We start from the raw sequence: 27709 nt of genomic DNA, 5'->3' as shown, positions 1-27709 counted from the left end.
TTTATGGGGTGGGAAATGTCTTGCACATTCCAACCATGCCCTTTCTTAAACATACCTGTGTCGCCCCTTTCCGTGGCCCACGAGCACGCAATAATTCGTCTAAGAGTATCCTTCATTGAGCGGTGAAATCCACGGTAAACTTGCCTGTTTCACTTCTGGTGCAATTGAAGCCATTTTTAAATAGTGAATGGCTCGCAGAGTGTACTGACCAGCCAACCGTATGCATTAAAGAACAGTTCCATCGCAAGTAATACTATAAATGATGTTAATATATGGACTTGTCGTACTCAGTTTATATCAGGAAAAAGCAAATTTACATGCTGAAGCTCCAGGCTCTTCATACTAGCCAGATTCCCCATCTGCAGATGGTTCTACAAAGCAAATTCTAGCGATGCTAGAGCGCGAGACTCCCTATAAAGGCAAAACAGATCCCACTAAATCCTGGAGTCTCACTTGGAATTGACTCAAGGGGTTTCAGGCCTTTGGCTTCGGAGGCGCGCAGACTGTTTCGACTGATAGTTGATCTTTGATCGCATTGTCCTGGAAAGGAATGTGCTTTGCGCCGCGCGAATTGGGCAGATCGTACTTGAAACGATAAGAGAACCTGACTGATGCATGACGCCTAGCCGGGAAATATGTGGAGAAAAAAGCAGCAACTGGGGAATTTCCAGATTACAATGTGTACCTGAAGCCCTCCAGGCTTCCAATCACTATCTCCCCACGGCTTGCCCGACGGTTCCGCGAGTGCAGGCGTATAGAAAGGAGCACGACCAGTACTATTATTAAGCCGGTCAAACCAATGCAAGTACAGATCCCCGGTTGGTACGTCGGGGCATCCTGCTCTCGAAAGACCAGTGAACCTGTCATTCCGCCAGAGGCTCCTAGGCCAACGAATATCGCACTGCAAATAGCCCGTTTCCATTGTCCCCGGACATTGTTTGCCTGGGCCTGAATTAGCAGATTTTCGAAGAAGTAGACCAGCGGCATCTAACTTGGTATGCCATTGCGGCAGGGACGTTGGAGTTTGCGCCCATAGTAGTGAGAAAACAGCCCACTAATCGTGGTCCATTTTCTTTGGCAAAGCCCTGTATTTGTTAGTTGTTTGTCCTGTACATCACCCACGCAAGAGGAGAAGGGACGGACGATGTGGCTTACCATCAGTGGTAACCCAATCAAGGTCAGGACTGCGTTGAAGACCAAGATCGGGCCTCGGATGCGGCATCGATCTCCGATATAGGACGTGACGAACATGATTATTCCCGCCGCAGCGTACGGTGGTGCAAATAAACAGAGAGAAACCCCCATGGAGAACCCCATGCCTTCGCGATAGATCAAGGGTAGGAAATATGAGATTGCATATGCGGTGGTAGTTGTGGAAAAGTATATGAATCCGAAGGCCCATATGTTTAGATCGAGACCTGCTGCGAGATATTGCCGCCAATTGAAGGGCTCGACAACTGTATCTGAGCGGTCCCTTTCAATCCGCTGCAGGATCAGATCATATTCCCTTGGTTCAAGAAATTTGCGTTTGCTATTCTTCATTTTGTCCGGAAAGTCGACAAGGACAAAACCACCAATAGTAGCTATGACGCAGGTGATCAAGCCTTGAATAACAAAAATCCACCTCCAAGATCCAAGACCTCCAAGCCCACCCTATGATAGTGAGACAGTGTACGAAACACAGGGTAGATGATATGATATTTGACTTACCATGTGGGAGATTCCATAGCTCAGGATGCCAGTGAAAGCTGCAGCTACGCATCCAAGAAGGTAAAATACAGCGTATCTCTTCTGGATCTCGTACCGGGTATACCAGGTCCCGATGAGGTATACCGATGCTGGGAAAAACCCGGCTTCCAGAGCTCCGATGATAATTCTAATTCCTACCATCTGTGTCCAGTTCCTCACGAACCCTGCGGATAGCTGCGACTGTGTTAGTCCCGGGTCGTCTCATATCCCCAACATAGGGAGATGTGCGCACCATGACGACTCCCCAAATGAAGCAAACGCCAGTGAGGTATGGGATGGGGCCGATGGTTCGAATTAACACCGGTCCAAGGGGCTGCAGAACTATGTATGGTGGAAAGAAGACGACGGCGATAGTGCTCTATCAAGTACGAAAGGTCAGTGAGACAATGCAAATTATATGATTTGTTCGCTCACGTATTGTGTTCCGACCAAGTGTAGCTCCTCCTTCATTCCTGAAACAGCAGCCGTTCCCAAGTTTCCACGATCGATTAGAGCAACTGTATGGAGGAATCCAAGCATCACGATAAGTCGTCTATCGATGCGACGAACAATGCTGCATTGTTCCTCAGGGGTGAACTCATCAACCTGCTCAACATGTTTGACATGGTAGTCTTTTGTTGAGCCTTGGCCTAAGGACAACCTCTCATCATAGGCGGGCATCATGGCTGAAGTTTGACAATATCAGGTAGGCCGTGGAGTCTGCTTGGGGACACTTAATCTCCAGGATAATGAGGAGTAATAAAGAAAGTTACATATTTCATGTTTGGCCACATGTATATTGAGGGTTGGTGAGGTTGTGGGGGAACATATGACCGCATCGAAGCGGATTTCGGCGTTAACCATTTCTTAGATCATGGCCCGACTGGAGGAAGATCGGCAGTTCTCCCAAGTTCGCTCAACAATGCAAAGAGCTGTCTGAACATATCAATTGCCGCGTACGTCTATTCGTCGTCGGTCGTTGGGGCTATGATCGACGGCCGATGAATCCGCGGGGGTTGGCCAAATCCCCTATCGCCGATATCCGACGCAATGGCTCTGATGTAGGGAGAATCATAGTGTTTCCGGCGGATATAAAGCCAAGATCAGGTGGCAGACTAGATCGCCAGGCAGAGTTTTCAAGCATCAAGTTGGATTGTTAATTGATTGATAAAAACAGAAAGTGCCGTACAGCCGACTCTGCAACATGGCCCCGAGAATTTCTTCGTCCGGATCTCTCGACAGTTTCAATCCTGTCATGGTGACTCCTGTTATAGGGAATGAATTCCCTAAAGGGTCGTGCAACATCATGAACGATATTCTCCAGCACCCTGATGCTGAACAACGCATCCGTGATTTAGCTGTGATGGGTAAATCCCTTTATAACTCCGTTATATGTCATAAACTAATTCAGAATAGTCGCAGAAAGGGGTGTTGTCTTTTTTAGGGCACAGGATAACCTGACAAACGAGGCGCAGAAAACCATCATCAGCCTCATGGGTTCCCTCACCACCAGGCCCAAGAGTCACAGTCTGCATATCCATCCAGTCACCAATGACAGACGCGAATTCGGTGACCCGGATCCTCAGATCAGTACGATTGATTCCGAAGGCCGCAAAAAACTCTACAAGGGATCAGACTATACTCGAATGGCCGCAGTGTGGCATAGTGATATTGCTTTTGAGAGGGCACCGGCGGACTTCTCATCCTTGAGGCTTACACAGCTTCCTAAAACGGGTGGGGATACGCTCTGGGCAAGTGGATACGAAATTTATGATCGACTGAGTAGACCGTATCAAGGGTTTGTCGAGGGGCTTACGGCAACCTTTGTTGGTGAGGGCTTCAAGCGTATCGCGCAGTCTGGCAGGTTTGAAATGTACACAGGCGAAAGAGGCGCTCCTGTCAATGTCGGATCCGAACTGGAGGCCATACATCCGGTTTGTTGCCATTTCGTACCATATGTATCACCAATCCTGGAGAGCAGGAAGTGACTGACAGAGACCGAGGTCGTCCGGACGAACCCGATTACCGGGTGGAAATCGATATTTCCAGTTGGTACGGTACCAGATGTCCTCTGATGAAGATTTACTAAGATGTCATTTCCAGGCTCGTTCGCCAGTCATATCAATGAGCTTAACCGGAAAGAAAGTTCAAAGATGCTTCAGCATTTCCACGACCTCATCACCTATGGCCACGATTTACAGGTCCGGTTCAAGTGGAATCAGCCTAATGATATAGGTGTGCCGTCCCTTCATATATCTCCCTAAATTCCACAGATGCTAATAGATTCATTTAGCCATCTGGGATAATAGGAGCGTTTTTCACACAGCCACGAGTGATCATGAAGGATTTGGTCTGCGTAGTGGGAACCGGGCAGTGGGCGTTGGTGAAATCCCTTACTTTGACCCTCAAAGCAAATCAAGACGTGAGGACTTGGGTATCATGGACAAGCTCCCAGCTGCCCATCTATAGTGTTCAAGAGTTTGGTGATGATTGAGCCACTGAGAGCCTTAAATGGAGATCACCATGGAGGTAAATTATCAAGCTGCAGATTAAAGTCGAGGTCTTCTGCAAACATATTGAACATCTCCCCTTCAAACAAAGGACTCGGCCCTTCACTCCCATCCTGCAGTTCTTGTGGATTGGGCAGGCCTAAATTATATGACTCAACAAATGGCGTACTCGCATCCAATAGAGCTGCCCATTGGTCTGCACAACTAGGGTATTGCGGTCCCATCGAAGTTTCGGAAGAATTTGGGAGGTCAAACTCCCTGGCGGAGGGCAGACTTTTGCGTGATACTACCGCTTTGTGGACGCAGTCCGTAGTTTTGTCAATAATTATATCAAGATTATCGCGGTATTGTTTCAAGGCCGGGTTGTGTTCAGCCATTGTGGACATCGCGGAAGAACAGGCCCGAAGGTCATTTGATGCAATAGCACTCCATAAATCGGGCGAACGAAGAAGGCAGAAACTGTTCGACAGCGCTCTGTTAGCATCTCCTCAAATCCAAACGAACTTCCGACAAGTACAGACCACATAGTAAGCCCGGCAACGAACATGGAGTTGGCAAGAAGGAACGAATATCCAAAGTCTGATTGTCGCAGCCTCCGAAATGACTGGCACATCTCGCCCGAAGCGGATAGGCATGTCTGGAGTAGCGGGTCACTCGGGGACAAGATCCGAAGAAAAGGTTGCAATAGAACCCTGATACAGTTGTTCCAATGCATTTGCACGAACTCGCGATCATCCGGAGGTAACAACGGCAGCCTTTCCCTGTATTGATTCAGCGACGCCATAAATGGAGCTATCTCGGGTATGAGGGCCGACATGTCTTCATTGGCGCGATATATGTGTTGCTTCATCACAGACGTAATGCGTTGTAGCTGTATACAGGCGACGAATCGCCGCAATTCTCGATTGACTGAAGCCACGGAGGGCGTACAGATGTCGCAGACCGCGTGATCGGCAGAGCTCTCTCCGAGGGCTATTAGTTCCGTTTCATCATCCAGCGTTGCAATATCACTTTCGAGCTCGATGGGAGTTTCCGCCTCGATTTCCGACTCGCTAATACTAAAAGGTCGACCGGTCGACCAACAGAAGTATCTCTCCACCAGATAGATGCTCCAGAATAAACGTAGCCGCAGCTGTGCCTCATTTGGTCCGATTTGCTGATAATGATACTTGCAATGCAGTCCGGTGTCGGTACAAATGCGCATGGCTTGTCCCAGCCAGTGCCAAATCTTCGAGCTAGAAGACGACCGCAGATTGTAGACGATCAACAACATCAGCATCTCTGCCCTGTCACGCCAGCCAGACCCAGTCAAGGCAGACTCAAATCGTAGAGCCATCCTGCCAAATACCTCTGGTGCAGTGTTTATGTCGGCTCCTGTCATGCGAAGAATGCTGGATCCAGTTGCGTAGACAAGGAATAGTTTGAAAGAGCCCACACAGTCCTTCGAAGCTGGGGCCACCAGATCGTGCCTCGATCGATGCAGCCTCAGAATCTCCTTACGCCTCATGAATGGCAGACGTATATGTATGTGTTTAAAGTAAGCATGGAGAATTTTGCATCCTTCAACTTCATCGGGGGGTGCTATAGGCTTCCACCGATCGTCGCCATATTGTTCCTCAGTATTTGATCGATAGCTTGTGTATACAGGGATCGAATTTGCCCAAAACACATCGTGCAATTCCCGACTTATGTTTTCAGCCATTGCGAGGCCTGATGAGAGGCCCAGGTATGGAGGGCCATCGGCGGGTTGATGAACAGAATCTGATGAAGCTACGCCGCGGATTTTGTGCAGGTCGTTATCCTGTGGCTCAGTCCTCTGGGTTTCGCGTGGACTTTGACTTGTTTCACATGCGCCATGATTTGGTTCTTGTCGTGCACATGATAGTTGTGCCTCCAGATGCTCGATTCGGCGGACAAGAGAGTCCTTAGACATGGCATGGTGCCACGAGGGCACCGTTTCTGATCGGGAACATGGCAATTTGGCGACTTCACAGTTGGAACAGGTAGGATAGCCAACACAGCGCTGCTTACGCCGATGGCAACGTCGACAGGATGTAGGAAGCCGCTTGCGGATTCTCCCTGAATCACTCATGGTCATGTTTATGGGACAAGTTTAGGAGTCACGGCGACAGATTGAGAGATAGTCTCCAGAGAAACACGTAGCCGAGGTCGAAGAACCCCGTCGTCAATCTTCTTCAAGCACGCCATGATTCTTGGACTGGTCTTGTCCAGTCATCGATGAATGTCGCCATCGAGGAGTGCGGGGTAGGAGAGGAGACTAAGTTGACGTGAACGTTCGTCTGTGCTGGTTCGAGCAGTTGGATTGCGTCGAGAAAGCCATGATGAGATAATCATGAGCCTACCAATGATCGGTATAGGCCAGTAGGATGCAGCTTGTGGTTTGTGATAGATGTGGTGACAAAATATATAAATGCTGTCGACGAGGTGTATTATTCACTTGGTATACCCTTTAACTGATATGACTTGGATAATTAGCTGTGTCTGCCTTATAGATATATGATACAATCTTCCCTCTAGAGTGTCTCTCCATGTGGTCATTGAAGTGTCTTGTCTGATCGAGGGCCGTATGTCTACAGTATGTCCATCTACCTCATTTCCACCAACCAAGGGCGGTGGCAGAATCATGACTAGATTATTTCGGACTAGCTCAACTGCAACCACAATACATATGCCCCTTTATTTCTACCGCGTCAACATACCACTGACTCTCAGGGCCGTCACGCCCTATTCTAGGGATACTCCGGAGTTACCCCGTCGGTTGTTCCAGCATCAAAAAAGAGGAGACAAACGGCGTTACTAAGTATATCCCTTCTAGGCCTCTTCAGGCTTAGTTCCGATGATTGGGGCCCCATTCCGCGGGCTGTAACTGGCTCGCCCAAGATTGCAGTGTGTCTAATCCTACGCATGGCGCCTATAATTGGCGGTGGCGGCAAAAACTGTTTCAGCCAGGGGAATAGCTAAACAATTTTAATCAAAACACTCAGTGTATTCGAGGTGTTGTCTCATTCTCCTGTTCATCTCAGTCCAGTCCAGTCCCGGGTGGTACTAGCGTTACTCTGTTTCTCGACCGCAATCCCTTTTTTCCCCCAAAACCCACCCCTTTCCGCCCCTGTTTCTCACAGTCTCCCCTAATAATAATGAAGAGTTGTTCATCGTGACTCTAGGTATATCTCTGCTGCTTGGGGTGGCCTGACTCCCGTGTATCTCATCCCCGGCAAGACAAGACCTCATTTCCTGACACCGCCAGCCATGGTGCCCTCTCAACTGTGGGTTCGCGATTGCGATTCCAATTCCCCCGATTCGTCTGGCTGTGAGAAGCCCGTGAGCAACTTCCTCAAGAGTGGAGTGCCTGGCATCGTTGTTGGCGTGTATGTTCCCTGGCCTGCCATTTGTTGTGATTCTATGAAGCATCGGAACTGACACTACCTTGTCTATGACTTAGGTTGGTTCTCATTGCGATTGGCGTCTGCTGCTACTTCCTCTATCGCAATAAGAAGCGCGATGCCCGTGAAGCGCGAGTTGATCGAGTCTGGAACGATTGACCGACCAGCGACCCTGTTCTCTATCCTACCGCCGAACGACAATCCATATAGCGACCTCAATCGCACTTGCGGCTACTGCAGGATGGCCTTGGGTCATGCACATTGCCGGGCCGACGCGATCTTCAACAATGAGGACAAGAGGCAGACCGCCGGGGCGAGCGTCCTCCACCCTACATAATTTTGATTTCTCAGTGCTTATCGGCTCCGGGTGAGCGGCATCCGCTGGTTCGGATGGAATGTACAGTAATCTCATGGGTATATGTGCAGACAGGGAGGGCAATATGTATGTTTACGAATGCATTGGCTGATATGTAGATGTTCCTCATAATTCCTCCCGACGGGTGTATATACATTCAAACAAGGGCGGTTGATCGTTCCCTGGATCCGGTCTGACGATGGATTACACCTTGCACGACGCTGCATCGCTGCTCTATTTTTTTTTTTTTTTTTTTTTTTTTTTGCTTGTCGTCTTGTGCGAGTTCCATCAACATCAGAGATCGCCACGTTATAGAAGACGGACTAGCAAGTGTACGCTTTCTATCCACGACCTGCGATTCCCCACGATCCATTGGTAGATGCCAGAGATGGACCTTGACCGTCGATTTAGCAAGCGACCACCAGAATATCCCAGTTTGGCATCGTCAACGCTGTTAAACCTATAGACGTGCAGAGAGCTTTCCATTTTTCCTCGCAGTATATGCAGCAATCGTGTCCATCAAAGGTGGCGAGAGCGAATCGTATGTTTCCAAGCCCACGGCCTTGAACCTCGACCGAACTGTCTCCATCTTGCTTGGGTCGAACCCCTGTTCGATGATCGACGAAACGAAGCCGGCAAACTGGGGCTCCTGCCAGCCTCGCGTGTCGGACAATTCCACATGAACAAAATCAAGGCCCTTGAAGGGGTGTTCGGTCTCGATGCGGCCGAACATATGGACACCGCATTGCCGGCAGGCGTTTCGTTGGATGACAGCATTCTTGTCCACGACATGGAGCTTGTCCCCGTTGGCGGTCACAGAAAGATTCTCTCTGGGGACGACGCCAACCACCGAGAAGAGGGCCCCTGTCGGCTTCCAGCACTTGGAGCACCCGCATGCATGGTTATGGGCCACGTTGCTTTTCAGAGTGACTGTGACCTTGTTCTGTGGGCATTTGCAGTACAGATTGCCGCCCGCAAAGTTTGGGTCGCCAGGTGTGATGCCGTTGTCAATTAATGGATGGAGAATGGGGTTCATGGCTGATTTCGAGGGAGGCTATTGCTTTGCCAAGTGACCAGGGGGAGATGATAAAAGACGGTAAGTAGAGGGCTTGCAGCATGTATTGCGAAACTCTGAACAAGAGGGTCTATCTACTATATAGTCAAAACAGTGAGATATACTCCACAGTCCCCTCATGAGGGGTCATTAGTTAGATCCGTGTCCGGCAGGTCATTAGTATTCGAGATAATTCCCAAGGAGTGACGTGGAAGCTGGACGTGATTGGAGTTGTTGGCGGGGATATGGACGCGACACTTCGGCCCACAGAACCAACTAGGTAATGTGATCCGGCTTCTGTAATCTCACAGGTATCACCATCTCCATGGTGTACAAAGTCTGGTCTTAAGCTGCCGAACCAAACAGGTACGTACAAGAGGAGAACTTAGGTACCCTATCGTCCATTTATGTATTTCTGGATTGTGAATGTTTTGACTTTTCGTCCATCGTGCACTATAGACCCATGATCTCGTTCTATGACAAAGTGCTCAGATCGTACCTATGTAGTGGTTGATATTATCCAATGATCCCCAAACCCTCTACCTCTGGGTGTCCACGACGCACCGAATACAACCCCCTTCTCTCATACGACCAAATGCCGTATTGATGTTGCTAAGGGTTTCTCGGTGGGTGATGAACTCATCAACCTTCAGATCACCACGGAGATAGTCGTCAACCAAACTTGGCAGTTGAGAGCGGCCCTTGATGCCTCCAAAGGCGCAGCCCCGCCATGAACGACCAGTAACTAACTGGAATGCTAATCTGTAGTCAGTAGACCATCACGTATAAGCTAGGAAAAAGAAGAATATCTCACGTCTTGTTGAAATTTCCTGACCAGCCGCTGCAACACCGATGATTATACTCTCACCCCAGCCTTTATGGCAGGCCTCAAGGGCTGCCCGCATAACGGAAACGTTGCCAGTACAGTCAAACGTATAGTCACATCCTCCATCTGTCATCTCGATTAGAGTGTCCTGTGTGTTGAACCGGGTCAACTTGGCGGGGTTGACAAAATGCGTAGCTCCGAACTTGTATGCCCATTCCTCCTTCTCGTCATTTAAGTCGATAGCAATAATCATGCTAGCTTGGTTCTTAACAGCACCTTGAATAACTGATAAGCCAACACACCCGACACCAAAAACTGCAATCTTAGAGCCGCGTTCAATCTTCGCAGTCGCGGTAACAGCGCCATATCCCGTGGTGATTCCACAGCCTAGTAAGCAGGATCGATCTGTGGGACATTTCGGAGTTACCGACACCACCGAGATGTCGGCCACGACTGTATATTGCGAAAATGTGGACGTCCCCATGAAATGTAGGAGGTCCTTCCCCCTAGCTCGGAAGCGCGTAGTGCCATCTGGCATCACACCTCGACCCTGGGTAGCGCGAATGCGTCCACACAGATTGGTTTTTCCAGACCGACAAAATTTGCACTCTTGGCATTCCGGGGTACTGTGGATTGTTAGGATATCTGCAGGCATGGGAACGATGGGTTCTTACTATAACGCAATTACGTGGTCACCAACACTTACGTTGGTAACACCCAGTCCCACTGACTCGACGATGCCCGCTCCCTCATGTCCTAGAATGACGGGAAAGGCACCCTCAGGATCTTTCCCCGAGAGTGTATACGCATCTGCAACGGTTACCACCCGCCAACTTCACTCCGATTGATCGTAGACGCCGGGTAATGTCACCTGTGTGGCATACTCCGGTATGGAGTATCTTGATACGCACTTCGTGGGCTTTTGGTGGCGCAACCTGTACATCCTCAACCGACAGAGGCTCGCCAGCTGCCCATGCAATCGCAGCCTGCTCAGTGGTCAGGGTTGTGCATGTTCGTAACAGAAGTTCCTGCTACTTCGCCGGCTTACCTTGCATGTGATGGTCTATAGCGTGTCAGTGTAATGTTAACACATATAATGAAGGGCTGAGCATATTGCAAAGGCATTTAGTACTCTCCGGCGAGCTTTCATTACTTACCTTTCCTGCAGTGTTGTTCATACTGGTGGCAAGGATCCGTTAAGGAAGATAGACCAAATGTCGAAGACTTCAATCCGATTTCTTCATACCCCCAATGGCTATATATTCCAGTGCGCAGCGTCATGCGGGGAAATAATTGAAATTTCGCGGTGAGGGGATGGATTGTCGACATCCCCGCATTCGAGATTCCACCACCACCCTGGCTACTTCTATTGACCAGGAACATCAATGCGGAGTAAATTCTGTATGCTCGATGGGATAGCTCTTCGTACCCAATAATGTGCCGCAGAGGACGTGGGAATCATTTACCAGATTGGGAAATCTTATCCGGCATGGTGGGTAAGCGGAATTATATAAAGCATAATGTATAACCTCGCACTGTGCTGTCGAAAATTGTCAGCGACAAGGACCAATGGGTTAATGTCTGAAGTGATCTCACCAGTAACACTAGATATAGTGGTAGATCTCAGCTGGCGATTACAAAGTATGGTTTGAGTGCATTAGTGGAAGAAGCTCCATATATGACTCTCAAAGGTGCTGCATCACCTCTGTCAGGTACGAGAGGTAAGTCGAATGGCCAAACAAAAGCTGAACAACATCAACATACTAGCAGGCCGCATTGCATCTTCTCCGGTACCTAGTCCTATTATCGACTCTGAACCGTAGCCTACGCTGGCTTTTCCTAATCTACTTGGTTGCGATAGAAGGAAATGCATATTCTATCACGGAGAGACAAAAAAATCATTCATATATTATCCCCAGACAAAGGCGACCATCGTCAAAGAGCGCATACGAAATAGGTCGGCATAATGGACCGCCTATAGAGACAAATCAATCGTGTATCATGAAAAGCCGATGGGTAGCAAATATCAACCGCCCAAAACAAATGAAATATGTATATGGAAAGAATGAGTCGATCAGAGAGGAAAATTTTAAAGAAGGGTCAGTGGCAGGGAATCATGGACATTATCAGGGTTAGCGTCAGTCATCATGGAGAGATGCACATTATTGAATCCAAATCATAATGTACAAGGAAGACGTGCATGAGAAGGTTGGGTGTCTTATGCCTCGGGAAATGCTCTTTGGTAGGCACACTCGATCTCGTCTAAGTAATCTGTTAGTATGGAAGCCCATTTAAGTGATGAATGACGATGACGGACCTCGAATGCCCCGCAAGGCTTCAAAAGCAATGGCGTGTTTTGCCATAGTTGCAATGATACACTGAAGGCCCCTCTTGAGCTGCTCAACAAGCTGATCTGATGCAGCCATACTGCTGCAGGTCCCGGGATCTAGTTCGGGATATGCCCTTTGGGCCATTCGCGCCTTGTAGCATATTGTCGACATTATGTAACTTCCCTGGGCCAGGCAAGATGCGAAAGATGGTATAGCCAACGGGAAATGGAGCAACGAAGGATCATTTGCAGACGCGTAAAATGGATGTTGGCTGGGAAGAATCTGCACCATGTGCGACATAGCGAGGGCTGCGTGAAGACACACCTTGGCAGAGTGTTTAACGCTAAAAGGCAGCTCAGTCTGTATGTTCGGCATTGGCGCCGTTGAGTAATCTTGGTAGGTTGATGAGAACGACCACGAGCTGCTGACGGGGGAGGAGGCCTGGGATTGTGTCATATCCCCTGGGTAGTAGTCCACATCCCATAAAGAATCGCCTGACAGCGATGTAGTGCCCATACCTCCCTGGCCGAAGCATACTGAATGATCGTATGGCCGTCGACTAAATATCGAACTGTCTAGGAAAGCCTGTGACTGATGGACCTTTATCTGAGCACTGATTCGCAGCGGTCAGCAGTTGATACAAATTGCTCATATATAGTGTATCAGTCTCACCTGAAAAGTTTGATCCTGGAGATGGCGCGTATACTCATAGCTGTGGCACACTCCGACCAATCATCAACGTCAAAGGAGGGAGAGATAACTGGAAGCAGCTGAGACTGAGCGAGCATGGTATTGATAGTCTCATCAAGGCCCTTCATTCGATGGTATATGTAAGGCATGTTCGTTCCTGTACTTAGACAGCGCGTCAAGTCCAAGGTGAACTGGTCGGCCAGCGCCAGTGCTTGTTGTGCCTGGATGAGGATACTCCATCCCTACAGTATGTAAGCTCCTCCGTCGGAGGGTGATTTGACAAACGGAATAGGCTTACGTCTGTATCAGCCGAGAACTGCGGGTAGGGTGTGACAAAGTCCGAATCGTTGACGACGATTGAAGGCGACTATCTCACATGTGAGTATAGGGAATGGTCACTCGCGTGCTTGAGTACTCACGCTCTCGCTGACAATGGACCCTTGTAGAACACAGTAGTACTGTTTTTTGCGAGATTAGCATCGTTATCCCGAATGTAAATATTTCGGCCCTTACTGTCATCCACCATGCCCGTCGCTGTGCCTCTGCGAACTCAGTGTTCTCCTCTCCCAAAGAATGGATGCCCATGTCCAGGGCCATTGTCAATGCTTGGCCGGCGCGGTATCTCATTTTAGTCAAGTTACCACGCTGAGTGTATTCGTAAATGGATAGAACAAGGAGCGCCAGTATCTTTTCCAAATCAATCGGCACATAAGCGTGGAAGGGTTCACGTGTTGTAAGGGGTGATCTGCTCAGAGTATCTCGTTCACAATCTGCCTCGATGTTAAGATTGGCCATCTGCGCAAATGTATGCGAATACGTTCGACGCAAAGCTATAGACTCTTCGGAGGACGGGTCTGAATCCTCTGGATGTGGAACAAGTGCCAGGATGGAGGAGATGGCTAAGCTCAGAGGAGAACGGGGTCGGTATGGTGGCTCGAATGAAGTACCATGCACAAAAGCATTTCTTGGAAAGGGACAGTCTGAGGTTGAACAGGTCATTCGTTGTGGCAGGATGGGAAAGTAGGGGTGGATAAATCTGTAGTAGGCATCAAGGCTTCAAGAGACATGGTTAGTGGTGGTTTTCATGTACATCATGACCAAGCACCCACATCTCTGTTTCACTGCCGTATATTCGCACAGGAGCTCCCATGGGGATTGTTTCTGGGAGTCCCGAGGAGTGATATACGCTCACTTCTCTACCGCGTACATCGTAGGGGCCCACGAGGCCCGCAAACATCGTTTGCAAATCTGTCCCGAAAGGGATACTTCCGGTTGCGATGCATCTATCTACCGTAAAGTATTCTCCTGTTGGTCCCTATGGATTAGCTACACAAACTCGAGGGTGCAGGTGGTATCCAAGAAAAGAATAATCGTGCAAGATAACATACGTTCATCGAGGGTAGCGGAAGACATCTGAAGAGACCTCCCATCTGGGGCACGTTTTTTGGGAATAGTAGACAAGTTCGACTTTCTTGCTCTCCCGCGTTTACTGGGAAGATAAGAGCACTTCTTCCCTTTATTCGCACACTGGAAGGAAATGTGGATTAGCATCTAGTTGGCGTGGACTCAGGGGAACCAACACCGATTGACAATGTCCGGACGCGGTGAGCTGGGAGAAAGGAGAAAAAAGCAGCAGAGGCAGCATACATTAGAGCAGGGCTCCTGCCCGTCACAACGAACTCGTGATGCACGACTGTCGGTTGGGAAAGAACATCAGCTCATACTGCAGCTGGCCAAACCACATCGAATCTAAACGTACCAGGAGAGACAAGCTAACTTGACAGGCGGTTTGCTAAACTTCTTGCGAACTGTAGTCCGCTTTGATGCCCTGAACTGTGATAACATGGGTGTGATTGTTGGGGCCTCATCGTAGGGCGAGCAGCAGTGCTGGGCCATGGTCATATAGAGGGAAAAAGGTGAAGAGAGTAGAAACAATGGCAGACCAAACAAGCAAGAAGCATGACACGGGAAAGCGGTCGATGGTCCACTGGCATTCAAGTGCTCTATAGGGATGTGGCGACGGATTTATATCTAACACGGGCAGTGGGGGGCACTGCGGTGCCTATTGTGTGTGGATTCATGTCGGGGCCGGCACGCCCGAGTTCACCCCCTCCCCTCGTTGTGACGAGCACTACACACACGGATACAAGGTTTCCTCTTTTGGCCGAACGGCTTACTGTTCGGGGAATAACCTAAATGTCTTTTAGGGTATAGCTTGTCTCGGCTGGTGAACTTGTGGAGCCAACTATATTATCAAGGGCCAGACGATTGACATGACCAGCAAGGGACACTATCCATAAGAGCTGAGATAATAATGGATCATTCCGGACCACCGTTTGCACCTCCCAAAATGGATTGGTGTCCGGGAAGACATCGGCGACAAGATGAATCCTGGCGAGGTACAGTCGGCATGGGCGATGATAAGAAGCTAATGGCCCAGCTCCATCGATAGTCTGGAAGGGCCTACCTGTTGGCACCACTACTGGGATCTGGAATTGGCCCCCCAGGGCCGATGAAATATGGATACTAATGGGTCTTGGAGAGTGATGGCCAAGTCGTACCTAGTGGTAAGAGCGGGATTGATGGAGAGAGTCTTAAAAACGGCTGCCATCTACTTTAGCCACGCGCTCGCATGGTTAGTATGTAGACGACAACGATGCGGATGAGGAAGTTCCCGTCCGGTAATTGTCACAGTTACTATTTTTGTCATTTTTACACTCGAGGAAAGGGAGAGAAAATGCTCTTTTCCCCTGCCATAAAGTACGATGGGTCATCGGCAATCCAGAGTTGGCGATGGCGTTCCTGGTGCCTAGGAGGACATTTCGATTGTCCACTAGCCCATTACACCTGCGACCGAAACAAAGGTGGTCTTTTTACACTAGTTAAACTCTGCTGATTGCCTATGTGTACTTGTTATAGTATGGAATCCAACATTTTCCGGACGTCTTGGACATCCTCCTGTGATTTTGCTACCTGGGGCTCCGGTAAACTTCAACCCCAATCCAAGAACAGGTTCTGGCTGGCTCTGCGCTTTTTCTCCTTCCTCTTTTGATCTGCACAATGGATCGTGGGAATACCACGAAAATCAGCACGTCAAACTAGCGGGGTGGTGGAGGCGGGCTAATCAACCTTGCCTGGGCCGGTCATGCCATCAGCCCGCCACGGGCGTGCTGGTGCTTTTAGATCCTGGACGACGACTGACAGGATCGACAGATCTAAAAGCGATCAACTTGGACTGAGTCGTGGAAGGAAATGCCGACCCGGCGTCTCTTACCAAGATGAGCCTAGGACCTGAGGCACGGAGAATGTCAAGGTTCCGACAGGTACTCCGCAAGCACCATTCTGTCTATATTGCAGTCAGATATTGAGGGAGATTGATCTGGACCTGCAGCCACGCACGATCGACGACCAGGCCGGAACCCCACGTCAATTGGGGTGAATGGCGTCAGCAGGCGTCCGTCCGTTGATCTCGCTGGCCATACGTCTTGGGTTGTTGTTGTAATACCCCTGGATAATGGATCGACTATCGTCCCCGTTGATGGCCGAGAATGAGAATTGATTAATTCATTGAGGCTGGAATGTGTTGAAATTGGAGACCTAGGCCAAAGTCAGCATGGTCGGCTGGAATGGGAGCGTGGCTTGAGAATGAAGTCCCACTTCGACCCCTCCAGCTGAGCCCCTCTATCCATATCGGAGCCGAGAGATTTACATCGGGCCCCCGATAACCCTGTGAGGGGCTGCATGTGCAGGAGGAAATTTTTTCGAACACTAACTACTAGATGGAAAGAAAGATCACTGTCGTGCTAATGCATGCTAGCAGCCCGTCGGCTGTCAAGCGTTAAAAGCCGAGGTATGATATATGCAAAGTCCCCGTTGGGATCAGCCGGTCGTGCATGGCGGATCATGCATCTCGCCCGTACTGGTCTGAATCCTCACTACCCCCGGCGTAAATCTCTTGACCGTTCCGTCGGTCTTTCCACGCTTCGTACCCTCTCTACGGGTCCTCCACGCATGGTTCCATCCACCTCTGCTCGTCTTTCCGTTTTCCGCCTGGCGTGACTCTGACCGGAGAAACCTCGCTTTACTCTGCGGTCCGGGATAGGACAGAAACACACCCAAGAGGGGGGTTACACCAGGCACCCTTTACGTATTGTGGTGCCCTCTGGCCGCAGATGACCTACATAAGCGTCCCAGTACCAGGAATCCATGGTCCCGGTGGCTGCTAGTGGCACGTCTTGGACCATGGATTCATCCCGGTAGACGGATTCCACTACCACCATCGTACTTTTGTCAGTGGAGATTGGTTCCTAGCTGAGCTTGCCCCTCGCCTTAAACGAGTCTAGGGGAGCCACTGTCCACGTTCTCAATCACGGCCTGTGCCTTGCAGATGGAGTGACGGGGTTGAATTCAATCATAATCGGGGTGGCAAAAACCAACGATACGTAAACACGACCGACCATGAACCGATCGGGACCACAGCCGGCGTGGCAGAGCTCCCCACCCACGACGATCCCTCTGGTCTCAACGGCTTTCGATTCTAGCGGAAAAGGATCCCGCCACATGCACTTGGCCTAGAGTGGAAGATCCGCTAATATCGCTAAGAGATGGCAAGGTGTCAGTGCTTGTCCCGTTTGTCCGGTAATCGCTTTCACATGGCATTTACGAATTGTGACATACGCCGTCATCTATATCATCTCCGTTAGAATGATGCTAACGTTCCTGGACTCCCCACTCAGGAATCTGGACTTGCAAAGCATGCATTAAAGAGTCGTATCATCACACCTTCTCCATCTATCTGCGCTCCAGTGGGATGGCATGTGGATTGCTTAGGTCCAATCGCGTAGCAGGCTGACGGACGGACGGCGGTCTTGATGGCATTCCCCCTGTTGTAGGAGCCCCTATCGGATCAGAACGTGCCCGGCGGCCCTGGAATCCATATCTCCATTACATGGAGCACGGAATACACCGTCTTCCGCGGAGTTGACATACCGGCCTTTTTCGAACTCACCGATGTGGCAGCTACCCCCTGCTGCGGTCCTGAAAAGTTACACTGTCAGGTGGATTACAGAGTAGGTTGTATACTGACTATCGCAATGTTACTGTGCACCACGAGAACATGGGCGCATTAGACCCTTACAGCTATACTCCGTACGGACACATTTTTCTCTGCATGGCAGATATACTCGAACACAGTACTATATGACAAAGGAACAAGGAGCAGGTGCCGCTTCTCATATGGAAGTGAGTTGCACGAACCCACGATGACAGAATGTAGATCAATGTCATTTCATTTGTTGATAATGCACTAATGTTGTTCGAATCTGTTGATAGCGCCGCAAGCTGCGACCTACTCTGTCTTTGTCGAGACTCACAGGGCATGGCGAGAGTCATCTGGATTTATCACCTAATAGGAAATAACACAAGAATTAGTTCAATAAGCTTGATTGCGGGCGGTAATTCGTCTGCTTGGGATACGGTCAGCCATTACTACAAAGAAACTGAGGTGATTTGCAGCAGACAAGGTATTATGCACAGAAAACCTGTCAGCTCATGCTCATGCAGGGGACAAAACCCCCCACCAGGCAAATTCCAAATAAACGGCGTTCTTCCCAGATCCACTTGCTTGGATGGCTACGGATTTTACCCAGCCTTCCGGGGACTTTGATGTTCACCAATACTATTGCATGGTTGCCTACCTAGGTGTCGACATAGCTCAAGAAGTATCCTAGGAATCAACTATAACGGTGTTCGGCGTTGTGGAAGCATCTCCTACTTTTAAGTTGCCCTGGCCATGTCCACAGGCACGCATGGTACGGCCGAGACCCGGCGTTCCCGCGAATGCCAGCATCTAATTAGTGTACATGCGTTAGTTTGTTATGTACTACTAGCATGATTGACACATTCTATGGGGCTCTCTTGCAGAAGGAAGGGTAAAAATCGTCCTCTCCCCGGGACTTCAGTCTAATGTAGCGTGAATGTCTTACTATGGCGGGCTTTTTCCCGCCTCGCCCTTCCTTCCGGCACCCTAGGTGACTAAAATATATTATGGAAGCTAGATATTACAAGGTATCTATCTACCAGGTTGAAACGGCGATTTGGCAAGTAAGGGAAGCCCTGTCACCGCATCGAATGGCCAGAAACCGGTTCTCGAGCCGCTTCCGTGCGCGGGATAGTGAGACTAGCGAAAACGATGCTTTTGCAAGCTAGGAATGCGTCGGAAATGCTCTATGGGTTCAATACTCCATCCGCACACCACTGGATCTACCTAAACACGAACAAGTTCAGATAATTCCACATAGACCGGTGGCGTTTGAATTAGCGATCTGTGGCGCGAAATTAATGTGGCAAATCGATATTTATTTGCATTTCTCAAGGACGGGGGGTTTTTTTTGGTGCATATTATGGACCCCACAATGGTAGTCAGTATGCTGCTTATCGGCGTTAACCGAGGAGCACCCGTGACTCTCTTCCTGCGAAGTGGCGGCATTCATCCACATTCCCTTGTATTCAGTTACTTGGCTGCCTGGCCTTCTCCATTTGTTGTATTGATTTCAAGATAACACTGGTGGGATAGAGGATAGTCACTATAAATTCGTTCCCTATCAGTGTTATTTGTGTTGATTGATTATGTCTACGAGAGGAAGCCGGTTGCTCATAAACTTGGTTCACTGCTTACACTCACTTGACAAAGGAAATTGATGTTATACGATAATTATTATTGGTAGGAAGAGGGCATTAATCTGATTTCGCACTCTGAATGAGTGGCTGTGGTAATGTGCCCCACAGCAATCGCGGTGGGATTGCCAGGTCTTTACATGATCCACCTACACTACTCCGTACAAGATAGATTCAAGGACTATCCTTGTTGTCATATGTAGGAAGTACAGCTAATCACAATAATAGACGCCAATGCTACTCATGCTGCGCCCATCTGCTTCATCCACCAGACTAACATTTAAAAAATCTTGCGTATTCTGTAGCAAACCCATAGGCGCATAACGACATGCAGCGGAACCGGCGCTGCAGGATGCTGGGTGGGAAACAATGTGACCGTCCTTTGTGGAGAGTCGAAGATCCTTCGCTGACTGATGGAGTAGTCATCCCGACGTTTCTCCAGGTTATCCCATTGTGCTCTGGACAAGCTCGACAATCTATTTACCTTTTGTTCAGCCGCAAGTAGTACATGGCGAATAGCTAATCCGCAGGATCTTTGAATAATGATTGGCGAGATTACTCACATGCATCATTGGGTCAACCTCGGGGGAGGATGCCCTTCAGGGGTATTTGTGGACACTGGTGGCAAACGGCCGGCTGCGTTTCCAGGTACTCGGAATCAGGCACGACATGTTGCCAGATCGGACGGTGAGAGCATGGTCCATCAACAATACTGAGAATATGTTCTTAGCGTTCCCTTTATAGCACGTCTACATAAGGTCAGACTTGTATTCCTTGCTTCAGAAAGTATTTTGGCAGCCTATTCACGTCTCGTTCTCTTCCTTACTACCTAGGTACACTTCTGATTCACCAATTCTGCAGTTAAACCCTGTAATGCCCGAAATTCCGAACTGTCCTCCTTTGCCTGACCCTTTCACTTCAAAGGTTAGCAAATAAGTTGGTTATTGATGGCGGCGGTCCTGGGACTAGCGGAACCTACCCGAATCATGGCTTAGACGATGAGAGGAATCAATGGAGTCATTCATTGTTGAATACGCCACTTCCCCACATGCTTTGTGGTCGTAGCTGAGCCTCCAAGTAATGTTGGAATGATGTCCACTTATCCGGTAGGGCCGGGAAGGATATCCAAACTTCAACGGTCCAGAAGTACCTGATAATCGCCAAGGCATTCATTGCTTATTCGAGGCCCCTGATTCGTGCAGTGTCTGGCTGATCTATATATGTTTATCAAACGGACAAGCTCCGAGAGACTAGATCGATCGTGTGTTCGCGAGATTTGGGAGATCATAATATAACTTAGCCTCCACCTGAGCCTTGGTTCCCACCTGCCTTACGGTGACGTAGTTTCGTCCTATTATGGAAGATGAAGAAAGGCCTGGCTCCGGGATATTTCCAAGTCTGGCCTGGCCACTTCTAAAGCATGGTTCGGGTGCGCGGAGTTCCACCATTCCAGATGGAGATTGTAGTATCAAAAACGACTCGTGATGAGTGTCTGTCTGCGAGCATTTCGCATGTGCAGCTCTAACCAGAGAGCCGAGAACAGAGGCCTTGCCCTCACTACTTCTGAGGTTTCTGAGGGCCATGTCAAAGATATATCACAGACACAGATGACTAAATAAATAACGCCTCCACACAGTATAAGGAAATTATGATATTAGGTACCTTCTATCTTCAAACCAGGGAATAGACTCATTGAACATGCCCATACATCTGAGAAGCTGCCCAGGAGTGACAAGATTTCGTATTCGGAATGTTTCATTTGCCTCATGAATAATGGCTCTCTTGTTCATTGCAGTAACTTGGGCTTCGTCTCCATACCTTCAGTGCCCACGTAAACTCCCCAAATGACGCAAAGGATTGATGAGAGTCATGTTCCGACCCGGCACGTCCGTTTTTGAGTCCATACTGCCAATATATATCCCAAGTAAAAGTTCGCACCGTAAAGCGTCTCCTCAATGATGGGAAACCGTATAACCGCGTCCGGCTGTTGCAAATATCATTTCGAGTCAGTTCAGTCACACAGGCAGGAAGACCAGCGGCCGGGTTGCAGTTATTTCTTTCCAGCTTTCAAGGCACCAGAGTGTCTGCCATATTCGAGAATCATGCCCAGCGTATCCCGTTCCACATCGCTAAATTCCGCCATTGTCGTAGATGTGAGGCAGCAAATGTTGTTCTCATGGAGTTGCCACGCTCCGGGATCTCCAATCTCTCGCGGTTCACGGAGATAGGCCTCGAAGTCTGCTGGTTTCTGATGCTTGTGCTCGGCGAATTTATTCGGCAATAGCCACCCGTTAAACCAGAGCGGCTTTCCGTCACGATCCAGGTGAAGCAACTGGGGGCCACATATCGTATAGTTGGCAGACTCCGCCTGAGACTGGATGCTGACTTCATCGGGTTGATTGCTGCTGGTGTCGTTGTCGTTGACTGTGTTACCTGGGGAAGTACTGGGTTCAAGCACACCCATGATACCGGCATCACCGTCGTGGAACGCGTATCCCGTGTCTCCAGCAAGCTCCCAACCAAGCCAGAAGGTTTCTTTATCGCCTGGGTAGAGTTAGCACGCGTGAATGGATAGCAATTCACCGGGGCAGCATACCGTATACCATGTCGTACACTCCCACCTTCCCCACAGAAGCATCACCATCGCGATCGGGCCCATTCATTCGAGTGACCAACAGAAGAGCGACAAAATGCTTCCATTTATCGACGACAACGACTCCGGATTCTTGCATGTGGCCGCTTTCTCCAGTCCAAAGCCGACTCTGAACGACATTCTTGGAGATTGGCTTCGGAATGATCCGCTGCAGCCAGCGCTTCTTCGCTTCTGGCATCATAAGCCGATCCTTGAAGAACAATGCGCCAGTCTTGACGTACGCCGGGTCCTCAAAGAGCATTTCGGGGTTTTGAAAGAACAGGGAATCGGCGTCGATGAATATGACTTCGCGGAAGCTCGAAAGCAGGATGGCGAACGGTTTGCCCGCCCAGCCCGCCAAAGTCCACCCACTGTCATTAACCATTTGACTCAAGTCGCGTGTAATCACTCCTGGCAGAGACTCCAAATCTGAGCGGAAATCCTCGCTCAGGTCACCGTCCCCGAGGTACAGGACTTCGATAGGCAGATCGCATCCGAGTCGCCGAATGGAAGGAATCGAGGTCAAAAGGAATGGGGCTTGGGCGTCACCGGCTGAAAAGACGAGGCCACGTCCACCGGAATATAGCTGCGAGTGTAGGAGGGTATGGTCGGAGAAATATGGAGCGGTCCACGGGAAAAGAAGCATCGACAATCGAGTAATGACCATGCGGTAGGTCTCGTAGGAGCGAACCAACTGAGGCATGTCGGTTTGCAGGCTGCTCGCCAGTTCTGGATGATTTCTTATATACGTGATCATGTCATCGCGGACATACATGGCTTCAGGACCAGCAAAAGTGTGGAGATCCTCCCAGGCCTCGAAGAGAGTCCTGAAAGAACGCGTCCGTAGACCCATTTCGCGCAGTCTTTCTTCGCCCGTGCCTGCAATGGGCCGGAGGAGGTCGCGGACGTGGAGCTCATCGGGAAGTAATGTTAAAATGCGATGAAGTGCATCCCGCAGGTCTATCCGGCGCGGAGGGTCTACTGCGGCCACTCCTGTCGCTTTAACATCGTGGGGTGGGTGAAGGGCAGCCTGAAGCTGGCGATCGTCGCTTTTTTGACGGGGGATCTTTTGCAGGGAACTGCTATCGTCCGATTCGAGGGATGAGTCTGTCGTTGATTCACCTGTTGGGCCGCCCGGTTAGGTTGGGCGATATGAGTAGTATTACTCTCGGGGTGGCATACCAACTGCCGCATTCGCTGCATTCGCTGTATTCTGCCGCGCTTGAGATCGATGGATCGCTGTGTCGTAACAGAACCAAACGATCAGAACCAGCAGAAGGATCCGGAAAACAGCTGTCCGTCGCCTTCGTTTTGCGCTGCTCCATTTCGATGCCCACTCCATTGCTACAGAGCGGATTCTGGTGAGGAAGACCTGCGCATAGGTATGTGCGGGGATTGAAATTAATCCATAAGCGATGCAACCGACGACGAGCCAGAGTGAGTTATATGGTTAAAGTGATATAACGTGACATGGCCAGGAAATGCGGCACCGTTCTCACTCCCAGAGGGGATACGAAGGCATTTTCACTGCCCATGACGATTCGCAGACGTCGGGTGATAGCATTGGCGGCGTCCGCGGTGGCGGAGCGCGTCGAACCAGGAAATTGCAGGCGGGCATGTCAGAGCTATCATTTGACGGACACGGACGTATAGAGTATTGTGGCTTCGAGACATGCAGTGTCTAGATCATGGGGGGTTAGCCGTAGCGTGGCCATTCGTCCATCCGAGAGCTTTAAGCCCGATTCATCAAGGGGACTCTGGCGCAGGGTCTTTTGCTTGGTCAATGACAGAAATAACAACTGACAGTGAGTCGCAGGGTCTCTTGGCGGGAAATTTTGTCAGACTAATGGGGATGGATTTGGGAAGGGCTAGTCCATGGGCACTAGATATACTGCATTGCTCGGGATATTTATGAAGCCGCCGTGCCATCGTCCAGCCACCTGGCCACAACGGTTGATTTACCTATCAAGTCTCCATCGTGCCACGCAACAAACGCCGTGTATATTCCCCACCGAACCCCAGTCCCAATGTTCCACTTCATGATCATCATCATCACTTAAGAGAAGGTCGATCAGAGTCCGTTGTTCTGCATACTCCATAAAATCCTGGAATGCATCATCGCCGCGGGTGTGTGCCTCGGCTCCGCTCTGGACGGCCGCGGCGGCGTACGGGCCACATGTTGGCGCACTCACATTGCATGAACCTGTCTGTAAGATTCGTGCAAGGACCCGAGAAACAGGCTAGCATTATATATATAATTGTGTTCTGGAGACACTGGGGTCTGTCTTTCGCCGTGAGAGAGACATGAGCCCGACCATACATGTGAGGGGTGGAAAGGGGGAAGTTGACCTGTTTTCTCCAATGCCCCCCATACTACGGAGTATCTACTCAGTGACGATCAACGCGGGCAGCCTGTTTTCTACGTAGAGAGATGGACTACTCAAAAATAGGGACGTAGAAGGATTCTTGGGGATGGCTGGAGAGCCGACATGTAATTTGTGGCCGGACCGTGGGAGCAGAAATGGACCGACCCACGCTCTTCCACCGCTTCCACCGCTTCGTAATCAGAATCGAAAACCGCAAACATGACTGGAGCACGAGAATCATAACCGACGTCAGGAATGTCGGTCCTTATCATGCCAAAAAGGGGAAATATGGGGGTGTCGTGTTGGAGTGACATCAGGCTGCCCTCCGATATCCACCCCCTAATCCACCCCCGTATTCTATATCGGGGAAGCAGGGCGAGGCTACGGATGATATTCCTGCACGGATGACCGAACTTTAACCCCACACACCAATCATGGGGAATCCTGGGGCAACTAAGGGGAAGCCAAATCCTCCTGACATGGTTGCGCTGCGGCCGCCAGGACGACTATCGTCTTGGTGCATACCGCAGCCCCGGCAAGACTAGGGCTTGCACAGAGCACAATGTGCTGTCCATCCAATACCATCTCGAGAAGACATCGTTTGGCAGCGTTAGGGTCCACCGCTTTCCCAACAAGAGGCGCATCTGGCTCTCCTTTGGCGCCGGTCCCTCTGTCGAGATCCGAGGTTTGTCGATCCCTCTCTGCGGGGGAGAATTTCATATGCAACGGCCGATCAACGAGGGGCGCACTGAAGGAGCCGAGTGATAAATACCAGGACCATATCAGGGGGGGAGTCCATCTGGACCCAATTGCTCTCGCCGTTATCATCTCTCTTTCTGTCCGCTTGCAATCTGACCTGTCCGTCACACAATGTCACCCACCAGCGCCCCAGGATACGTCGGCAACTTGTCGGCAGACCAGGAGGCCAAGCTGCGCCAGCTCTGGTCCATCATCCTGAAGTTGAATGAGATCTCGCCTCCTGGATTTCAGGACGTGACTCTGGAGAACCAGCAAGACAAGCCGCAGCCCGTCCATCGTCGCAGCTCATCCCTGACGAAAACCGTGTCCAACACGAGCAACTCCAACTACCCATCCGATCTGAACGACATCCTGCTTGGCCTTGGGGTCAACAGCAGCGAGCTGAAGACCATTCGGGACTGCCTGAACCGTACCTCGATTGAGGAGATTCGCCGCAGCTTGCTGAGCACCGCCAAGCAGGATCATCCTGATGCCTTGCTCCTCCGGTTCATCCGCGCCCGGAAGTGGGATATCAGCAAGGCTCTTGCCATGATGTTGGAGGCTCTGGTGTGGCGGGTCAAGGAACAACACGTTGATGAAAAGGTGGTGGCCAACAGCGAACTACAAGCATTGAAGGAGTCGCAGAACAAGTCCAAGGCACAGGAGGCCAAGGCGGCCGACACCTTCCTGGCGCAGATGCGCATGGGTAAGTGTTATGTGCGTGGCACCGACCGCGCTGGTCGGCCGATTGGAATTGTCAAGGCCCGTCTGCACAACCCCAAAGCCCAGAGCGAGGAGGTCATCAAGCGGTATATTCTGCATGTCATTGAGTCGACCCGCTTGCTGCTGGTGCCTCCCGTGGAGTCGGTGGTACGTATAGACAGGGCAGCTCCCATACGTTGGAACCCACTGACGCAAAATTAGAACATCATCTTCGATATGACCGGCTTTTCGCTATCCAACATGGTAAGTGTATCCGTTTCCGACGATCGAATCGCTATGGCTGATGATAATGCGTTCTTCAGGAATACGCGCCCGTGAAATTCCTGATTGATTGTTTCCAAGCCAACTATCCCGAGTCGCTGGGCGTCATGCTGATTCACAACGCCCCCTGGGTCTTCTCGGGTTAGTAACCCGTCCTGCATCGGACGTGAAATATGACTGACCTGATTCCAGGAATCTGGAAGATTATCAAAGGATGGATGGACCCCGTGATTGTGTCCAAGGTCGACTTCACATACACTGCCAAGGACCTCGAGAAGCACATCGCCCCTGACCAGCTGGTCAAAGAGCTCGGAGGACAGGACCAGTATGAGTATGAGTTTGTTGAGCCGGCCGACGGCGAGAACGAGAAGATGGCCGATGTGACCACGCGCGATGCTCTCCTGGCCGAGCGGGAGAAGATTGGCGAGGAGCTGCTCAAGGCCACTGCGGATTGGATAGATGCGGTGAAAGAGAAGGACTCCGACAAGATCTCCTCGGCCAAACAGCGCCGGGATCAGGTCATTGAGAACATGCGACTCAACTATTGGAAACTCGATCCTTACGTCCGCGGCCGGGGGCATCTGGATCGTGTCGGGGTGATTCGCGAGGGCGGAAAGATTTCATTCCACCCCGAGTCTGAATCGGAAACGGAGGTGCAAGAAACCAAGGCCCTGGAGGTGGAGCATATCGAGAGTACGCAGTCTCAGACGGTAAATGCGTAGGGGTGGTGGGATTTGGCGATGTTTTGACGTTCATCTTTTGGGCATACAGGTTATGCTTTGCTCTGCAACTGTTTATAACATTTAGATATCATGTGTATGATCCGGGTATGCAATACTTCATTTACGACTTCCACAGGATATCTAGATGGGTCTGGACTTGTCCGAAGGCTTCGACCTTGCTAGAGGCCTAGACCCGTGGTCGATGACAACATGGATATATAGATGTCGGTAATTTAGGGGAATATATCGCAAGCCAAGTTTCAAATCTTGCGACAAATGGGGCTTGGCTTCACCCTGCAGTCCAGAGTTCCAGACTGGTTTAAACGACACATGATTGATCGGCAGTCTGGTGGGTTTGGGCCGAGAAGTGGTCGGCAATGGGTCCTTTGGAAGTTCAGCGACAGTGACACGGCAGGACTTAGGATAGTAATATGTTGATCCGCCTTGCCGTTCATTTCGCAGTGTTCATGCCCCTATGGCTATAGAAAAACTCATGTTAGACTATAAATATCGCCAGAGAGGCGTGGTCAGGTCACCTTGAAACGGCGATCGTTCCGGGCGGTCCGTAGAACGCACAGGGCTCTGGGAATGTCCAGAATCGCATGACATGCCAGGCACGGCACGGCACGCTGGCCTTCTATGTATATCTAAGTCCATTATGACCTTTTTTTTTAAAAAAAAAAAAAAAAGATTTA

The 27709-nt window shown here is 50.1% G+C and overlaps 8 protein-coding genes across 8 annotated transcripts; 2 read left to right on the top strand and 6 right to left on the bottom strand.

Moving 5' to 3' along the window:
* Positions 1 to 672: 672 nt before the first annotated feature.
* On the bottom strand, positions 673 to 2409 carry ATEG_04951 (uncharacterized protein; the record flags this gene model as incomplete). Its single annotated transcript, XM_001214129.1, has 6 exons — positions 673 to 948; positions 993 to 1085; positions 1156 to 1653; positions 1711 to 1929; positions 1982 to 2107; positions 2164 to 2409. 6 exons carry the CDS (start codon positions 2407 to 2409, stop codon positions 673 to 675), a joined length of 1458 nt encoding a protein of 485 aa, XP_001214129.1.
* Positions 2410 to 2932: 523 nt separating this feature from the next.
* On the top strand, positions 2933 to 4197 carry ATEG_04950 (TauD/TfdA dioxygenase family protein; the record flags this gene model as incomplete). The annotated part of the gene is made up of 4 exons (XM_001214128.1): positions 2933 to 3095; positions 3145 to 3662; positions 3819 to 3963; positions 4022 to 4197. The coding sequence occupies 4 exons, from the start codon at positions 2933 to 2935 to the stop codon at positions 4195 to 4197; spliced, it is 1002 nt and encodes a 333-aa protein (XP_001214128.1).
* Positions 4198 to 4246: 49 nt separating this feature from the next.
* On the bottom strand, positions 4247 to 5940 carry ATEG_04949 (fungal specific transcription factor domain-containing protein; the record flags this gene model as incomplete). Its single annotated transcript, XM_001214127.1, has 2 exons — positions 4247 to 4697; positions 4760 to 5940. 2 exons carry the CDS (start codon positions 5938 to 5940, stop codon positions 4247 to 4249), a joined length of 1632 nt encoding a protein of 543 aa, XP_001214127.1.
* A 2517-nt stretch (positions 5941 to 8457) lies between these two features.
* Positions 8458 to 9033, bottom strand: ATEG_04948 (S-(hydroxymethyl)glutathione synthase; the record flags this gene model as incomplete). Its single annotated transcript, XM_001214126.1, has 1 exon — positions 8458 to 9033. The coding sequence occupies one exon, from the start codon at positions 9031 to 9033 to the stop codon at positions 8458 to 8460; it is 576 nt and encodes a 191-aa protein (XP_001214126.1).
* Positions 9034 to 9590: 557 nt separating this feature from the next.
* On the bottom strand, positions 9591 to 10630 carry ATEG_04947 (S-(hydroxymethyl)glutathione dehydrogenase; the record flags this gene model as incomplete). The annotated part of the gene is made up of 3 exons (XM_001214125.1): positions 9591 to 9808; positions 9866 to 10503; positions 10584 to 10630. The coding sequence occupies 3 exons, from the start codon at positions 10628 to 10630 to the stop codon at positions 9591 to 9593; spliced, it is 903 nt and encodes a 300-aa protein (XP_001214125.1).
* Positions 10631 to 12095: 1465 nt separating this feature from the next.
* Positions 12096 to 14793, bottom strand: ATEG_04946 (fungal specific transcription factor domain-containing protein; the record flags this gene model as incomplete). The annotated part of the gene is made up of 8 exons (XM_001214124.1): positions 12096 to 12139; positions 12195 to 12820; positions 12880 to 13139; positions 13317 to 13355; positions 13411 to 13951; positions 14007 to 14212; positions 14286 to 14424; positions 14657 to 14793. The coding sequence occupies 8 exons, from the start codon at positions 14791 to 14793 to the stop codon at positions 12096 to 12098; spliced, it is 1992 nt and encodes a 663-aa protein (XP_001214124.1).
* A 6829-nt stretch (positions 14794 to 21622) lies between these two features.
* ATEG_04945 (alpha-mannosyltransferase) lies at positions 21623 to 23546 on the bottom strand (the record flags this gene model as incomplete). The annotated part of the gene is made up of 3 exons (XM_001214123.1): positions 21623 to 22116; positions 22169 to 23326; positions 23387 to 23546. The coding sequence occupies 3 exons, from the start codon at positions 23544 to 23546 to the stop codon at positions 21623 to 21625; spliced, it is 1812 nt and encodes a 603-aa protein (XP_001214123.1).
* A 1894-nt stretch (positions 23547 to 25440) lies between these two features.
* Positions 25441 to 27014, top strand: ATEG_04944 (CRAL-TRIO domain-containing protein; the record flags this gene model as incomplete). Its single annotated transcript, XM_001214122.1, has 4 exons — positions 25441 to 26178; positions 26233 to 26274; positions 26334 to 26433; positions 26485 to 27014. The coding sequence occupies 4 exons, from the start codon at positions 25441 to 25443 to the stop codon at positions 27012 to 27014; spliced, it is 1410 nt and encodes a 469-aa protein (XP_001214122.1).
* Positions 27015 to 27709: the final 695 nt, after the last annotated feature.

The sequence above is a fragment of the Aspergillus terreus genome, genomic scaffold (assembly GCF_000149615.1).
Source record: "Aspergillus terreus NIH2624 scaffold_7 genomic scaffold, whole genome shotgun sequence".
Taxonomy (NCBI): Eukaryota; Fungi; Ascomycota; class Eurotiomycetes; order Eurotiales; family Aspergillaceae; genus Aspergillus; species Aspergillus terreus.
The sequence above is the reverse complement of the archived record's forward strand: the minus strand, read 5'-3'. Positions and strand labels throughout refer to the sequence as shown.